The following is an 18,028-nucleotide window of genomic DNA, read 5'->3' on the forward strand; positions in this document are numbered from 1 at the left end:
GACTGACTGCTCTAAATCTTGAGGTTGATCTTGTTTTACTTTGTAGACGAGAAAAAAAAGATAGTGTGATCCGATATGAGGCCGTCTTAGCTCAGCCGGTAGAGCGCATGGCTTTTAACCATGTGGTCGTGGGTTCGATTCCCACAGACGGCGAGCGTGTTGCCCTTTTTCTCTTTTCATGTTATCCAAAGACCAGTCGACTATGAAATCATTGCAAATGAATCCTTTCCTTTTTATTTTTTTTAAATGAAAGTGGCAATGAAATATTTATATTAATTTCCATATGGGTTCTTTCCGTTCCAGCAAATCTTCATCTTTCTCATGTACGAAGAAGTAGATAATGGCTTGTTAGATGAGCAAAATACAAAGAACTCAATGTACCATGCTACTACCAATATTGACGGAAATGGAAAAGTTTGAGGGAATTAACATTTTCTTGAACAATAAATATGGTTCCCAATTTTATGACCAACACTAACAGCAAGTCTCCCAGCGTCTTCTTTCTCTATTAAAATTTTCTTCACAAAGTGAAAAATTCTGCTTTCGGGTGGCAAATGAAGCTGCTTGCCTACCTTTGAACATTAAAGAAAAATAACTGTAATGATTGGAGCAGAAAACCAAATAACCATCCCGTGCAGACTCTGATTGCATATATACCTATACTAGTAACTCTATTTTGTACTACCATATCTTTATGGGTGCTTGGAACCGAGTATGAATTCTTAAGCATTTCTAGCTACTTTTCACAAAGGCAGGCAGGGTCCATGTGGGTGGCATGGGTGAATGCCTGCATCTTCTGAAGAATGTTAGTTTTTAGCAGCAAGCTCAGCCAAAATCTAATTTTAGTAGGGTGAATCCCTCCTTTTCCAGTTGGTCTTTTTTGCAACGTCTATAACTTTCTTGCTAAAAAAAAGCAGACAAATGCAGGCTCTTAAATGGCAAAAGCATCTTAAACCTCTCCTCTTAGCCTGCAAAGACAAAAAATCCGTAGCTAAAATTCACGCTTTCGTGATTCTAACTGGCGTTTACATACATAAAACCTCCGTTGGCAATCTTATCGCATCTTATGTACGAGTTGGTGATATCTTGTCCGCTCGTAAAGTGTTTGATAAATTGTCTACCAGAGGCGTAGATGCATGGAATGCAATGATCGTTGCCTATTCTCGTAATAGTTTTCCAAAACAAGTTCTGGGTTTTTATCATCAGATGATTCTTGAAGGCATCAGGCCTGACAGCTCCACTTTTACCGTGGCTATTAAGGCGTGTGTTAGTTTGATGGACTTGGAAATGGGGGAGGAGATTTGGCGTAAAGCGGTAGATTTTGGATATCAGAATGATGTGTTTGTAGCGTCTTCTGTTTTAAATTTGTATGTGAAGTGTGGAAAAATGGATGACGCAGTGATGGTGTTTAACAAGATGCCAAGAAGGGATCTTGTCTGTTGGACTACTCTGGTAACAGGGTTTGCGCAGAGTGGATGGGCTAGTGAGGCGATTGATTTGTATAGAAAGATGCAAACGGAAGGGGTGGAAGGAGATAGTGTTGTGATGTTGGGGTTGATTCAGGCTTCTGTAAATCTTGGGGACTCAAAGTTGGGACTTACAATTCATGGATATATGATTAGGAAAGGTCTTTCGATGGATGTTGTGGTTCAGACTAGCCTTCTCGATATGTATGCTAAGAATGGATATTTGGAATATGCTTCGCGTGTCTTGAAGAAGATGCCAAGTATGAATAATATTTCTTGGGGTGCATTGATTTCTGGCTTTGCTCAAAATGGTTTTGCTAGAAATGCATTGGAGTTATTGGTAGAGATGCAGGGTTATGGATTTAAACCAGACTTGGTGTCCCTTGTGGGTGGTCTTCTGGCATGTTCACAAGGTGGGTTGTTGAAATTGGGTAAATCCATACATGGATATATCACTAGAAGGCTTGATTTGGATCAAGTTTCTGGCACTGCTGTGATTGACATGTATGCAAAATGTGGAGTGCTTTCTTATGCCCGTGCACTCTTTGATCGGATAGATTCTAGAGATAGAATCTCTTGGAATGCAATGATTGCCGGCTATGGAGTACATGGGCATGGAAAGGAAGCTCTATCACTCTTCCTCCAGATGACAAACATGAGCATAAAACCAGATCATGCAACTTTTGCTGCACTTCTCTCAGCTCTCGGCCACTCGGGACTGGTTGAAGAAGGTCAATACTGGTTTAATCTCATGGTTAATGTATATAATATCCAACCAACTGAGAAGCATTATGCTTGTATGGTTGATCTTTTAGCTCGTGCAGGACTTGTAGAAGAAGCTTATAAACTAATAGATTCTATGGACAATGAACCTGGGGCAGCTGTTTGGGTTGCTCTCCTATCTGGCTGCTGTAATCATGGGAAGTCGTCTATTGGGGAGATGGCAGCAAAGAAGGTACTTGAGTTAAATCCAGATGACTTGGGAATTCATGCATTGGTCTCAAACTTCTTTGCCATGGGAAACATGTGGGATGAAGTAGCTGCTGTAAGGAAACTCATGAAAGAAACAGGATTGAAGAAAGTACCTGGTTACAGTGTACTGGATGTGAATGGACAGCTCCATGCTTTCCTTATGGCAGATAAAAGCCACAATAAATATGAAGCTATAGCATCTGCATTGGATAAATTGGACCATGAGATGAGATTGCATGATCAAAATGAAGGGCTTCCTGTTGCTTTTGGCCTCTAAAACTCGGTTAGGATCCTTACTGCTGATCATGAGAAACCTTAAGATGGGAGAGAATGACCATTTTAACCAAGTTTTAGTGCAAGGACTGTGGGAAGAGGATCGTTTTGGGAACCATGAAGCAGGCTCTTCGCTCCCAAGTCCCAACTGTAAAAACAGTCTATACCTGGCAGCTTCTATGATACAGTGAAGAACACCAGCTTGTCATAAATTCTGTAATTCCTATTCTTCCATATGTAAGTCCTCCTTTCTATCTTCACTTGACAGGAAGCACAGCCTGGCCTCTTTTTCACATCATTTTTTTATATTTTAGAAAAATTAAAGCATGACGTTGGCAACTTTTTATCTACTCCTTTTTGTGTTTATTATAACCGTTTAGCTCAGTAAAGTTAATTTGGTACTAATAGCAGGGTTGTTGGAAGATGTTGAGGTACTAATAGCACGGTTGTTGGAAAATGTTGAGGCTAGAACAATCCCGTCAATGTGCCACACTAACAAGGATTGTGTTGGCAAATGCTATCCTAGTTGTGATACTGGTACGTGCAATTTTGTTCAATGTGTTTGTGGACACTTCCGACAAAAGGTCACTGCAGAAGGCATCTTGGGTCCATCTCAACACACAATTGCCTCTGTATGTGAACAGACCGCCATACTCTTTTTTGTTGCATGCTTGATATGATAACATTGATGATCTCCCCTTAAGTGGCTTCTTTTTGTTACTGTTTATTTCCTTGCCGCTCAAAATTTTCCTTCTTTTGCGAGAAAGGATGCAATAAAAAGATCTATTGTTAAGCACGGGCAGAATTAGAAACACAAAACATAAAAGGATGAGTAAAACTGATCAATTCTAGTCCTAGATTCAAGAGAATTACAAAATTTTTCAACAGTGCAGAGGCAAAGCTACTTTCCACCATTGCATATATCCCTTTTACCTCCTTAAGAAACACCAATCAGTAACCTGAACACAAATTTCTCTGAGCCCTTCAAAATTTCCTCAACTCTTGTATCCTAGAGCTTTATTCTGAAGATTTTGGTTATCTTCTAATAAGCGATCATACTCAAGTAGCAATTCCGCAGATTGTTTTTGGAGGGAAGCAACATGTGCTTCAGCAGTTTCAATACTTTTGTCTTTTTCTTCAGATTCCAATTTCAGCTTCTTCAAATTCTCTGATAGAGTAGAAATTTCCTCTTTCAGTTGCTTTATCTCCTTGGAAGCTTTTTCTTCCTTCTCTTTAAGCTGCATTCTCTCTTTCTGAAGACGTTCCAATTCCTCTTTTGAAGATCTCACACTACTCCTCAACCCAATAAGTTTTCTAAGATAATGGTGCATACGATCAATTACGAACCCGAGAAATAGGGTAAAACCTACAAGATCAAGTTCAGACAGTCAAATATGTATGATACCACCAAAAGAAGGGATAGAAATAGAATAATCATTCACTCAATATTTAAAGGCATGAAGCTTATTCAGTTTATGTTCAATGATTGAGCAATTCTCTTCACTGTCAGATCAGCAATAGCATAGAACCAAAATTCACAGCTGGCAATGGAAAAGATTCAACTTTTAGAAATCCTCAATTTTAATGTACCATTCTGTAAACTGGTGACGCGTAACAACAGAGAACTGAGAAGAAGCCCAAATTAGATAACAGCAACACCCCGCAAGAGGCCAGAAGCTATAAAGGGTTATCCATTGAAACATCTTTATATTTCCAAATTCTGGACAAGTCAAAATGATGCACCCGCCTGCATCATTTGACAACTCAACCCGGACCTAAAGGAGTGTAAAAGTAACAAGAAACAAGGTATCTCTACACCTCAGAACAATGTACATATTTGGATTGTTTAGTGAGAGTCCAGTCAGAGACAGCCTCTTCACTGAAGTTCCATGAACTTGAATAGAGATTTGGAAGAACCAGATGCCTTCAGCATTTGGCCTCATTATTGCAATGGACCTGTATAAGATTCTATTCCACTCCAAGCCCTTATATTGGCAGACGTAGTAGTGCTATTCTTGCCCTAGATTTCATTCCCATATAAATTTGAACCTTTCAAAAGCTAAACAGTAGCTTTTGGAATAGCGATTTGGCCACAAAGTCACAATTTAATGAAATACAATTCATCTTATCATCGATGTCACACTGAATAACTTATCAGTTGTATGCATATGTGAAAGATAAACTAGAATATGTTTGTTTACCATATGTAGCATACAACTATTGCATATATATTGAGAAAAGAGTTACCTATTTTTCAACAAAAAAAAAAAAATGAGTTAAATTTGAGAATACTCTTGCAAATCCTTGCTAGCAAAAACCTTGAACTAAGCACATTGCATGCTAATAAAGCTTTGAACTGTTTAATTTCAAGCAAGGGTTTTATTACGGGACATCCTAAACTTTAATCTGGTGTCCACTGTAACTACAACCTTTGCATGGTTAATCATGAATTAACAACTAGTTTACAAAAGGGCTTATGAAATGAGACCATACTAGTTACAAGACCCTGTTACAGTTCATAGGGAGAATAGTCCTGTCAGCTTTGTTACATACATAAGCTTATTTAAGCCAACTGCTTCTAATTCTATAAGCTTCACAAAGAAGAAACACAAATGCAGCAATGCTAGATTATATATCTTGTGTTATTTGTAGAATGTACCAACTGATAATGGTGTGAAGTCTATAATTGCAGAGTTTTGTTTACTCCATTTTTCCATCGGAAAGCCAACAATTATCAGTCCATAAATATCTCAAATTCTAGATAGATCAATTAAATCTAGACAACAGCAAATTGGATAAAAAGATCCACCACGAGATTCTTGGTATAGAAGCATGAAGTAAAACACTATACATAACAGAAAAGATATATACTCCATAACTGTTGGTGCATATGTGGGTGCAGGGGAACTGCATAAGACTGAAATAACCAAACATTTGCAAGAACAAGAGACAAAATATAAGAATGAAAGAGGCAAAGGCAATGGCCTGATGCTAACCACACCTAACCTCCAAAAGAAGGTCTTGAGCTCAAATCCACATCGCCAACTATTGCATACAAAATCTATTTCATTTGCCAAAATGCCCTAATCACTTATCAGGCAAATAGACAATTTACCACAATCTTCAAAAGGCTATATAACTTAATACTTGCACATCATATGATACATCATGCATCAATATCTAAAGCATTTTACCATCACTTAGTGATCCATGTAGGCTAAAATCATGATCATCACACGGTGCCTTGATATCCTTGTTAAGCTGCTTAATAGAAAATTTATCTAAATTTATTATTACATTAACATAGGCAAGGTGCCTGACTAGGGAACGCTGCAGCAAACCTATATATACAAACATGAAACCCCACTTGAGAAACTCCCCATACAGTGTCGAGTTAAGACTACCAACTCTTCCTTAAGTGCCATTGACCAAATTCACATTAAAAGATTAAAGCACGACTAATTTCTCTAGGGAGAAATTCACTTGATAATGAGTCAATAGGTAAATGGGAAATATGATTTTATAGCATACATACCAGATTCATGATACCTAATATATTAACATGGCTTTCCTCTGATACAGAATGTTTTTCCCAATGGAGACTCAAACTACTCAAAAACCATGTGAGGTTAGTCTCGCCTATATGCCCTGCAGTTGTCTTCAGCTGAGAAGTTTGTTCTCTTAGTTTTAACACCTACATCTCAGGGTTTTTGAGTCTTTTTTCTGTATTTCATTAGATTTTAGGAGTTATTTCCTATTGTTTCAGTTTTCAGTTTTGTCAATTGCCTATGTAAAGTTAATACTATATTCTAGGTTAGGCCAATCTAAAACTTAGGAAATTCATAGAAAACATAAACTAAATGATTATGGTTGATATTTTAAAACTCTTAAAACCAAAGGTACCCAACAAAAACCTGATTTTCTCTGTGCTGCAGCAACTAGACCTATTAGTCACAAAGCACTTTTCTTGCCCTCTATGACAACAATGATCCAAGAAACATTGTGGAGGCTAAACAAGGCAGTAATTTAAAACTCAGCAGAAATACCCAAGTTACTAACAGATAGATGCATAAACCAAATGACCCATGAAAAGTAGCAGAATCATACCCATGAGTGAAGCCTCAAGCAAGTGGGTTCTCCACAGAACCTGATCCATAGGTGACATAGTACCAAGCTTTGCACCCTTGTTCTGGATCTTGACAATGCTCATGAGACTTGATAAAAGAATCACAGACATTGTACCAGCAATAGTTTTCATAGTAGCTGGACCTTTCCCCGCCTTCAATTGATCTAAACTCTTTATGACAAGCTCTCTGAGAGGCCCAATCTTTACCAATAGAAGGAATGCCACAACGCCCTCAGCAAAAAGAACCAAAAACAATAACTGAATCATCTTACCACCCAACTCTCACAAAGATTTGATTTTGACTCAATACAGAAAAAAATGAAATTTTCAGCAAGGAACTACCAAGAATCTTTGATTCTGATTGCTGGCTTTTAGTTTTTCAACTAAAACTCAAAAACCCACATAAGAAAGTAGGTTTTATCTTCGGAAAAAGACGATTTAAGGCTAAAGATCTGTACATTTAGCCCTAATGTAGAAAGCAAGAAGCTCTTTCGAAGAAACTTACTATTCACAAGATGAGTTCACTAATGCAAGTTAAAATGTGAAAGCTTGGGGATTAGTGGTGTGTAATCTGCTAATGGGCTTGCTTTTGTAGGCAAAAAAAAAGAGGGGGGCACAGGCACAAGTCAAAAGTTAGAAACAAAAAAAAAAAAAAGGTGGATGTACAAAAAAAAAAAATCCTACAAGCAGACATGAAAAGAAAATAATTTTTTTAGGTTAAACAGAAATTATGGTAAGGCCGTGTTTGGTCGTGGGTAAGATGATGGCCCCTTTGTCTGGTAACGTGTAATAACATGAATGGAGTGTTTGATTGGATGAAACAGTTGCTGTACTCTTTTCTTCTACAGTAAATATACAGAATACATAGTAGATAATATGTGCGGATGGACTTGCTATCTGGAGAAGAGAAGAACTTCTTGCAAAAGCCTGCACGCTTCCCTATATTCACGCATGACAAAGCTACCAATGGCAGTACATTGAGAGTGAATTACGCAAATGCCATTCCGAGAATCCAAGTGGACTGTGTCTGTCTGAATGTCTGTCTTTCCCACTTTTTCGGCTTCCTTGTCATTTCCTTGCCTTGATTGTGAAAAAGAGAACAAAATCTAGACAATGATAGCCCAATAGGCCTCTGCCTACTGGGCCAAATGACACACACAGTATTGGACCAGAGCAGCTGCTGCCTTGTATGCAGGTTATAAGTCCAATTCAAAGAAAATGTGGCTAAGCTTTATTTATTTATTTATTTGAAAAAAAAAAGATCGGAACTCTTTTAATGTTTTAATCCGACATGTAATTTTTTATGTAATGGATAATTTTTTTTCAAAAAAATTATATTTATATAAAAAATATAAGACCACTAATGGGTTTATTTTATTATTTTTCTTAATTAAATAGATTATTTGACTCGTAATATTAAATTCGATTAAGAATAATATAAATAAATATATATCACTAAATGATTAAATTTTTTCGAATATAGCAATAAAAAATAAATAATTTGAGATAATGTATAGTTGTACCAATGATGAAGCTTGAAAATTGCCACGGTACTATGCAAGGAGGGGTGCAAAATAAATTGTAGGATACATGTGGCTCATCCAAAAACACTTGAAATACCGGCAGCTTTTGAAAGATTAAAATCTTTACTTGTATCGTCGGCAAGAGAATCCTAAAACCACGGTCCCATTGAGAAAATAACAGTAACAAACCAAAAGAGCAATTAGAAACAAATAGAAAATAACATGGCACCATCAAAATTTTGTAGTAACTAGTAATTTTTTTTTTTTTTAAAAGAGTAGAGATTTGTTTCAAATTGCAAATATTATTCGTTTTTATTTTACAAAAATTATCTGATGAATATAAATTTAAATTTATATATATCATAACAATTTTTAAAATATTCTTATAAAATTAAAAGCGTTAAAAATATTTTGCATCTTCTCTTTGTGACAAGCAAAGACTCCTGTCCTTAATTACTAATCTAATAATTTATACAAAAAAATTTCACATCATTCAAAATTTATAATCACAAAACTCTTTTTAACTAATAATTATGAATTGATTTTTAATTTTATTTACTCTACCAGTTTTCTGAACTATGACATTAGTTTTTTTTTTGGCTAAAATAAGATGAATATTTATATATATATATATATATATATTAAGTTTTTAATTTATCTTTAGAATTTTTTATTCAATTATATAAATAATTAATATTATGCATTTAAATTTTGTTCAACCGATAAATTTTAAATATAAATTGATTCAAAAAATAATCAAATATATATATATTTATGTATTTATTTATTCATATATTCTTACAGTTGGTGCATAATTGCCTCTCCTTTAGGCGGTTCTGAGAATTATAAAAATCTGGACCTAAACCTGACACGACAATCTTTATAGGCAGGTCGTAAGTACGGACAAGAGTCTTAAATTCATTAATCATGAAATAAAAGTGGTTAGAAGCATTAATTTAATTTTGTCTGAATATGATTTTTTTATAAAATATTAAATATAAATTTAAAATGTTTTGATTTGTTAATTTAAAATAATATATAATGAAAATATAAAAATAATTAAAAATATAATCTAATATAAATTTTATAAAAATTGTATATAAATATAATAAAAAATTTTATACATTTAATATTTATATGAATTATAATATATAATTTTTATAAAAAATTATATATAAATATATAAATTATTAATTCTACCCTTTTTTTTATACCGTTTGAAATATATGTTATTGCATTTTATTTGGCCATTAACTTTTAAAAGGTAGTATATAATAAAATTGATTTTTTTTTTTTGTAGAAATTAGTAGCACTAACCTGTTTTTACAAAGAATGATTAGTTCAAAGGTAGAGCGTTTCAAATCTTAGCATATAAAAGTTTTTATAAACTTTTGGCTTCAAAATGGTCGTAATACTGCTTTCTTTCTTTCTTTCTTTCTTTTTTGGTACAAATTAATAATTTTTTACAAAAAAAAAAAGATATTTATGCACTTTATATATATATATATATATATATACAATATTATGTGTAAGTGAAAATGATAATAATGAAAAAAAAAGAATAATAATAAAAATTAAAAATTTAAAAATGGCAATGGATTTTACATGAACCAAATGTTTCAGATACAGATTATGATTTTTTCAAATAATTTTATAAAATAATCATAATAAGTAGTTCAATTGGTAAAAAAATTTATTTTTAATCAATCAAAATTTAATTTTTATGAAAAATTCTTTGATTTATAATAAAATCATGAATGCATAAAAGTCGATATATGAATAAATGTGTCTTAAAAATCGTTCAATTAAAAAAATAAATCTAAATAAATTATAATGATATCGTGATAAAATAAATCATTAAAATAAAATTAGACATTTAACTAAAGAAAATAATTCATGCAAAGTTAGGATTCAATTTTCAACATTTACGAATTATTTTTCTCGAAATTTTTTCAAACCTTGGTTTCTTGTATATAAAAAATATTTATTAAAATTAAACTAACTTATTACTAAATTAACTTGTGACATCAACATGCCAAAGTTGACAAAACCCCAAAGTTGTTCATAAATGTAGACACTTCTTACTTATTTTCCAACCATTCCAGAACCACATGTATATATTTTATATAGAACGTGGAAAATATGTTTTGTCTTACTAAAATCATCCACCGGTTCTAATGGCGGTTTTGAATAATTCTCCATCCCGGCCGCGCGTATGTCAAAATTCAAACATCCTTTTGCCCTTTTTACCGACAACTTGTTAAGAAAATTCATTGACCTTTTTTGGGTTCTCGTTTTTTTTTTTTTTATCGACGTAGAATAGAAAAAACGATTGAAGGATTATTTCTTTGATTTTAATAATGAAGTGCACGACAAGAATGTATGGATGTAAAGCCAGGGCACGTGGCATTTTGGTCCGTCAAAGAAGCCGGCCACATATTAAAAAATATATATATATTTTTATTTTACGTAGTCATAAAATTTTTAATTATTGATAAAAAAAAAATCCATTCTCTTAAGCGTAATTTGGAGGATAATATTTGAAAGGCACGTGAGCCACTATAGCATTCAAATAATTAGAATTTGAAATATTATATTAAAAATTAATATTCAAATTGATAGTACGTGAATTAATATCAAAGGTGTTCATACTTTAGATCAAATCTATATTTTTAAAGTCAAGTTCCAGTTTAGTTTAGATGACTTTTATGCATAATAGTTTTAGTATTAAAATAGTAAAATATTATCTTATATTAATATTTTAAATTTATTATTATTATTAAAAATATATATTAATCAAATTGAACTAGCTTAAAACTAAATTTCTATGCAAAACTTTACCCTAATCATGTCGGGTTCAAGGGTCTCAATAAACAATCCTTCGCCTTATTTATGAAGACTTTTAATTTATAAGATACCAGAAAATTATATTATTTTTTACATAATTCAAATTCCTCATCTTCAAATGAAATTGAAGGAGTACAATATTATAATGAGATTATAGAGCATTCATGAACGGAACTAGGAGCAGGGGGCGATCACCCCCAAAATTCCTAAAATTTTTTAATTATTTATAAAGAAATTTATATTATATATTTTTAGATAAAAACAAAAATGATTGTTTCGTCTTCAAAATATTAAATATAAAATTTGTCCCAAATTGGAAATTCTGGTTAAAATATTAGAGTTGACAATAAATTAACAATTAAAAGCCAAATTAACTCTAGGTTTTAACATAACAATGTTTTAAGGGCCTTTGGCAACCATCATAGGTAAAAAGTTAGAGAAAATAATTGAATAATTATCACAACATAATTTAATGAAACATCGCCAGCCTCTGCCATGTTGGCAAGTCACATCACCAGTCCTCTCAAAAAAGCTGGAAACATAAATGCAAATTAATAAAAACATTGAATATGAATAACAATAGCTTAATTGTTGTGTACCAGAACAACCTTAAAAAAAAAGCTCAATAATATTAAATTTGTGATTTGTAGATATTTATATTATATAAAATATAAAATATTTATATTATATTTAATATAAAAATTATGTATCATAAATTATAATGATATAAAAATATAAAATATATTTTTTATTAAATTTATATATAATTATTAATAAAATTTTAAATCGTATTATTTTTTATATCGTATTTACATTATATAAATATATAATATTTTAAATTATTGAATCTGAATAATACCACTTTAAATAATTTAATAAGATTAGATATTAAAATTAAAAGAGATTTCAAATGACATTATTCAATTTCTCACTCCAAGAAAATTGAAACTTTACCAATAAATAGGTGTATTTGACAATTGTCTTTAGTAGTTTAACTTCTATGATTCCCCAATTTCAAAGAAATTTTATCAGAACAAGAAAAGTAAGTTTCATTGCTTATTTCTTTTTTCAAACTCTATAATTAACTTCCAATTGCAAAGAAATTAGTATTTGTTTTTTGAATTTACATTAGTTCATATATTTATATTTTATTACAATTATAGTTAAAAAAGACAAGATAAATATGCAGCATGTTAAATTTTAATTTTAATTCATTTGATACTTAATAAATTTAAAATTCAAAATGTAACATGTACTTTTTTTAAATTGTGATTTTTTTTATAAAAATATGCATTTTCCTTTATAATTATGATTAGATAATTAAAAAGAATTAATTTAATCATTATAATATATTGGAAAAGCCACATAAATTTGATAAACAAAATATTATCTACAAAACAAACCATCAAAATTTTCCAAAAATAACATAATAAGAATATTACCGAAAAGGAAAATTCCAAAAATGGACAACATGTGCTTATTTGTTTCCTTTTAAATTTTACAAAAACCAAATGTTAAATTAAAATTCTAGTTTGGGAAAAAAAATTTAGCAATATTTAAAAAAGTTTTGAATAGTTGGAATGGAACCAGAGAGGTCTGCATAGAAGCCGACAAAGAAAAAAATAAAAAAATATTAATATTAACCGTGGAAAAAGACAGACTCTCAGATTTTAGGACAAGTCAGCCGCCATTAACAGTAACGGCGTTAAATTTTTGACTCTTAACAGTTTGCCAGCAGAGCCTTAAGAGTTAAGACCACTATCCTCTGCACCAAACTTATTCCTTCCAATCGCCAATGACAGCTGCGAATGGATGGGGAGCGGCTGTACACTGGTGTGGAAGGAGTGGAAATTTACCCGCTACCAAGTTATTAGAAAAAAAAAAAAAGCCAAAACATACGGAAACATACGGCGACTTGGTTGAGACTTGAGAAAGACATCTGAAATTGAGAAGAAACGGAGATTTTTACAGAGAGAAAGAGAGGGCGAGAGAATGGTCAAACATAACCGGTGGCGCCGGTCCATGGTTGATAAACCTCTCTCTCTCTCTCTATTTTTTCTCCTTTCTAAATTCTCTCTTTCTCTCACTAAAGTTCGCTTCATCTCTCTCCCTTATTTATCTCCTTTTCTCTTCTTATCTTTGAATTTGGGTTGGATGGTTCTTTAAAAAGTTTTTTGTTGTTTTTTATTTTTTCCGGGTTTTGTTTGTAATTGTTTGATTGCAAAAGAAGCTGATTTTTTTTTTTTGTTCTTTTGTGGATTCTGGGTCTTGTTCTTTGTCAAGTTTGCTGAAGAGAGAAATGGCAGTAAGCTTTTATCTTTTATCTTTTTCTTTTTTTCTGGTTCTTTTGTAGTTTTTGCTTTGGTTTAGTTTACATTATTCTTCTGTTTGTTTCCTGAGAAACTTGCAAAAGACGAAAGAAAGATGGAAATTGTGAATTTTTTTGCTTTGTTGTGTTATGTCATTTTTATTTTATCAGGTAAGCTAAGCAAGATTGTTGCTTTTTATTTTTTTAGTTCTTTAATTGAGTTTTTATATGATCTATTTGAGATTCTTTATAATGAATTTTGTTTTTTTTTTTTTTTGACGTAATTGATTTATAGAAATAAGCTTAGAATGGTTGAGACTATGGTCTTTTATGTTGTTGATTCTTTATTGATGTATTTTAGGATGAACTTATATAAAACATGACTGATTATTTTGTTGATCTGGTTTTATGATGTATAGTTTCCAAAATATGGATCAAATTACCTTATAAAATTTTGTTTTTTTTTTTTAAATTGATAAATAATAATGCAAAAATTAAGGCATCTGACAATGTGGATTAAAAAGGATAAAGAAGATGAAGAAAATTCACAATTTAAAATTTAAGTTTCCTCTTGATTGCTAGAGGGGTTTGCTTGTGGAGAAGGTTGTAGAATGACTATGAATCCAGAAAGAATATGAAAAAATAGAGAACAGGAATAATTTGGTTTAGATTTTTTTTTTTTATTATTTACGATGGATTATGTTGATTATGTGAGCCCTTTGATTAGGACCATTATTTCCTGTCAGTTACTTATTGGATGACACATGTGTTGATTAATATTGCACCGATGGACTTCATGTGACAAATATTAGGTAAGTTTTACTGATAGCTATGTGCCTATCTCCACTAGTTTCTTATGATCACAAAAGAAGGATGTGAGTCAAAGCACCTTAAACAGGAAAATACCTCAATATTGTTGTCAAAATTCATAACCAATAATGATCATTATCTAATGTTCATATAGAGGGACCACTTCAGGACTTCATTAAAAATTTTTCATTATATTTACATAATACTAAAGTGTTTATCTTCTACTCGAGTTCATTGTTTTTATTTGAACAAACTTAGTGTTGTGAATTAAGAGGGTTCAAGCAGATTTGTTTGATTTCTGAGTTGTTTCCATTGATTAAACATGTGCTGTTTACAAAGTCGCATTTAGTTGATAGTATATTACTTGCATTTCTAATATCTTGATAGGGTGTTCTATTGTTTAGTGATGTAGTGCAATGACCTCTTAGGAGCCCTTTTGCCTGAGACCTGAATTTGTCTTCTTAGCTAGTTTGATAAGATGAAATTGATGTTCAAAATTAAGAGTTATTCTTTAATCTTTTTTGAGAGGTACTTTCTTGTTTTAGAGTTTAGCTTTAACAGTGGAAGGATTTTTTTTTTTTGCCGGAGGAGCTTGAATATCATTTTTTTTACCACTGGTGTGCTGTATGACCTGCAAAAGGGGATTAGTAACACATTATATGCATATTTGTCCCTCTTGTTCATCGTTTTTTACCTAATTTATGAACAATCCTTTTCACTTGTTTTGATAAAAGTAATCAAAACAGCTAAATAAGCCTTTGGATTTGGTCAATGGCCAAATGCATTTCCTGGTCAGTTATTTTTATCACCTCCTATCCAAGCAGAATAAAACTTTATTGGAAGTTTCATAGTTAGAAATTTTAGATTTGTGTTCAGTTTCTGAATCAAATGAAAGTGATTTTAAGCTATCTTCTGTTCACTTGCATATTCTTATCTTCCCGATCTATGTAATTTTGTTGTAACTAAAAATCTTTTGGAACCATATAAACATCATTTATACATCTATGACAAGAAGCATAATTAGATTACTTCTTCTCCTGCCTGACTGTCCCTTATTTCATCCTTATTTAAGTTCATACTAGAATGGTAACTTTCTGTGGTGCTCATTTGGTTTTCTGAATCTTCCAAATGAATTATCCAATGGAAGATGAATTGGTGGAACTTGTATTCTATTCAACCTTAGGTTCCATGAAAATAACGGGCTAGGTAGATTCAACATTGATTGAATAAAATAAAAACAATAATTATATTGATCACACTCTGCAATACAGAAAACCTTTTTGTCTGATTTACTTCTAGCAAGAATAATATCTTTCCAGCCTTACTCTTCAATTGATATTTAAAATGTTGGAACAACTTTGAACAATTTGATGGAGGCAAGCTTTTAAGCAGTGTGAAGACAGAAAGCTTAAGAGTTATGCCACTTTTGAACATGTATTAGCCAAAATTAATTCTTGGTGAACATTAAATTATATACATGCTCTTCTTTTTGTTTGTTGACAATAAGACATGTATTGTCTATTATCACAAATTCATTGCGTGTTTGATTTCTTTTGAGGTGATAAAATATAGTGTTTTACCCTGAAATTTGAACTTTGTGGAAAATCTTCTGGCTTTCCTATTTTGAGCCATCTTTAGGTGTAAGGATCTTGGAATTATTTTTGGTCCATCTCTGATCTGCTAATCTTTGTCCTCATTGATGATAAAGGAGAATTTTGCTTTTGTCTTATCTAATAACAAGCTTTTGTTGCCGTTGCAGCAACGTTCTCATGTACCCAAGTTTGGCAATTGGGAGAATGAAGAGAACGTTCCCTACACAACTTTTTTCGATAAGGCCCGTCAGGGTCGCAGTGGAGGAAAGATTGTAAACCCGAACGATCCCCAAGAGAGCCCAGACTTACATCACGATTATGTAGCTCCATCTAGTGCTCCTCCTGCTTCAAGAGCAAAACCAGAATTGGATGAACAGGTAGGACATGGACCTGCTAGAAGGGCACATGAGCGTGGAAGGAGCAGGGAAGAAGGTGAACTCAGACTCTATGCTGACTCTCCAGCACGTCATGACAATGTCAACCGTAGAGCTTCTGGGGACTCTACAGCTTCACGTTATGGTCGTGGAGTAAGTTCTGGTGAAGCCACAAAACGACCTACAAGACCAAGTATTGGATCTGAAAACAGCATAGATAAATCACCACTCCATCACCGGGCACGGATCACAGGGAGTGGTAGCATGGCATCACCTGCATGGGAAGGAAAGACTTCATATGATAGTAGCCATGGTACTCCTGGGAGATCCAGATTGAGGCCAAGTACTAGAGGCGATGAAAGCGTAAATTATCGTTCTTCTTCCTGTCATTTTATTCTGTCATAAATGGCATAAAAATAAATGTTGTGGATCTACTGGTTGGCTTGAAAAAGCCATTCCATTTCCTTCTTATTACATGTTGCTTAATAATTTTCTTCATTTTCTTTTTCTTCTTTTCCTAAAAGGTTCAAACGTAAAGCATAGCATATGCATAGCTTATCAACAACTTGAAGTCTTCTGGATTGGCAGCCTAAACGGCACTTGCCTCATGAAAACCTTCTCTATCTTAGATCATGTTCTCATCCAGTAGGAAATTTTTTTCTTTTACTTGAATATTTTTGTACAACTTGATAAAGCATCATAATTGTAATGCATTATGCCTGTCTTATTCGGCTTGGGATTGATGTTGTGAACCTTTGCTTTTATATCTCCTCTTTGCCCTTTCCCCAGATGATGACTCCTTTTGAGACAAATTGATCCAAATGTAAAAAATGTCACTTTATTTAAGTTTGTTATTTTCATAAAGCTTGTCACTAATAATCTGGTATCTGATGTCACAGCCTGAAAAAGGTGCTGCTGTTCCAAAATTTGGTGACTGGGATGAGAACAACCCAGCATCAGCTGATGGTTATACTCACATTTTTAATAAGGTGCGAGAAGAGAGGAACAACGTGGGCAGGGTACCGGGCATGCCGGGTGAGCAATCTCCATACAACACTGATCGGAATCGGAAGCCAACTAATAGCAGTGCTAAGGTATGTTGTTTGGGAACCTCACCAAACACTTTGATTGCTGTGCCTCTAGTCTCTGAAAATCTTATAAACACAATTCCTAATTTTGTATTTCTTCATTTCCCCCAGAGTTGCTGCCTTCCATGGTGCAGGAAATGAGGCCCTGTGAATTTGTGGTTTTCTTATAAGTTGTGTGCAATATTGTAAATACATTGAAGGCTCCTTCAACACAGAGTAATTTCAGTGAAGTCGCGGTTGCTATCTCTACGTATGTGTGCTTTTTTTGTTATGATGAACATAGTATTCTGTTTGGTAAACATGTATTTTTCGCCTTTCTCTCTGTCATCATCTATTTTTCACTCTTAGCTTGTCTTTTGTGTACCTATACCACTTTACATTGCAGTTATCTTTGGTTAGAAAACACCAGATGCAGATTCTTTAATTGTATTCTAAATGTATGGTGTCCATATTTGCGCTTCCAAACTGAGAGTGCTGTGATTGAAGTTTTTAACTAGGTTATCCGCTCATATAATTGTTTCAACTCTAGGCTGTTTGCCAATTGCCACAGACACATTCATTCCTGTTTTAAAACCTACTCAGTGCTCATCATTTTTTTTAAGTTAGTTTGGATTGATGGGAGAGTAAGAAAAAGAAAGTAAAGTAAAGT

General features: G+C 32.8%; 2 protein-coding genes, 1 non-coding gene and 1 pseudogene across 7 annotated transcripts; 3 read left to right on the forward strand and 1 right to left on the reverse strand.

Annotated features, from left to right (window-relative positions):
• Window positions 1-80: 80 nt before the first annotated feature.
• On the forward strand, window positions 81-153 carry TRNAK-UUU (transfer RNA lysine (anticodon UUU)). Its single transcript has one exon. It is a non-coding gene; the product is annotated as a tRNA-Lys (tRNA).
• Window positions 154-473: 320 nt separating this feature from the next.
• LOC111305429 (Tetratricopeptide repeat (TPR)-like superfamily protein) lies at window positions 474-3,503 on the forward strand. 2 transcript variants are annotated; one of them, XM_022902968.2, is made up of 2 exons: window positions 474-2,948; window positions 3,123-3,503. In XM_022902968.2, the coding sequence occupies exon 1, from the start codon at window positions 922-924 to the stop codon at window positions 2,713-2,715; it is 1,794 nt and encodes a 597-aa protein (XP_022758703.2). In that variant the 5' UTR covers window positions 474-921; the 3' UTR covers window positions 2,716-2,948; window positions 3,123-3,503. The 2 variants fall into 2 exon arrangements, with proteins under 2 accessions (XP_022758703.2, XP_089606006.1); XM_089749880.1 differs by having other exon boundaries at window positions 540-2,948; window positions 3,120-3,503.
• LOC111305432 (uncharacterized) lies at window positions 3,496-7,242 on the reverse strand (annotated as a pseudogene). The gene is made up of 2 exons (XR_016331055.1): window positions 6,819-7,242; window positions 3,496-4,077 (listed from the first exon to the last, which is right to left on the reverse strand). The product of XR_016331055.1 is annotated as an uncharacterized LOC111305432 (transcript).
• A 5,758-nt stretch (window positions 7,243-13,000) lies between these two features.
• On the forward strand, window positions 13,001-17,803 carry LOC111305433 (RPM1-interacting protein 4-like). 3 transcript variants are annotated; one of them, XM_089750319.1, is made up of 4 exons: window positions 13,001-13,512; window positions 16,085-16,654; window positions 17,191-17,385; window positions 17,491-17,803. In XM_089750319.1, exons 1-4 carry the CDS (start codon window positions 13,507-13,509, stop codon window positions 17,518-17,520), a joined length of 801 nt encoding a protein of 266 aa, XP_089606445.1. In that variant the 5' UTR covers window positions 13,001-13,506; the 3' UTR covers window positions 17,521-17,803. The 3 variants fall into 3 exon arrangements, with proteins under 3 accessions (XP_089606445.1, XP_022758709.1, XP_089606444.1); XM_022902974.2 differs by lacking the exon at window positions 13,001-13,512 and adding an exon at window positions 13,532-13,686; XM_089750318.1 differs by lacking the exon at window positions 13,001-13,512 and having other exon boundaries at window positions 15,708-16,654.
• Window positions 17,804-18,028: the final 225 nt, after the last annotated feature.

The sequence above is a fragment of the Durio zibethinus genome, chromosome 21 (assembly GCF_047325235.1).
Source record: "Durio zibethinus cultivar Kanyao isolate XHJ-2024 chromosome 21, ASM4732523v1, whole genome shotgun sequence".
NCBI lineage: Eukaryota > Viridiplantae > Streptophyta > Magnoliopsida > Malvales > Malvaceae > Durio > Durio zibethinus.

What these genes read in the sequence shown, in the direction of transcription:
- LOC111305429 (XM_022902968.2), top strand. Translation starts at nt 922, where the DNA reads ATGCAGGCTCTTAAATGGCAAAAGCATCTTAAACCTCTCCTCTTAGCC.
- LOC111305433 (XM_089750318.1), top strand. Translation starts at nt 16,025, where the DNA reads ATGATAAAGGAGAATTTTGCTTTTGTCTTATCTAATAACAAGCTTTTG. An exon ending in GTACTAGAGGCGATGAAAGC is followed by an intron (nt 16,655 to 17,190) that starts GTAAATTATCGT and finishes CTGATGTCACAG; the next exon opens with CCTGAAAAAGGTGCTGCTGT. An exon ending in CAACTAATAGCAGTGCTAAG is followed by an intron (nt 17,386 to 17,490) that starts GTATGTTGTTTG and finishes CATTTCCCCCAG; the next exon opens with AGTTGCTGCCTTCCATGGTG.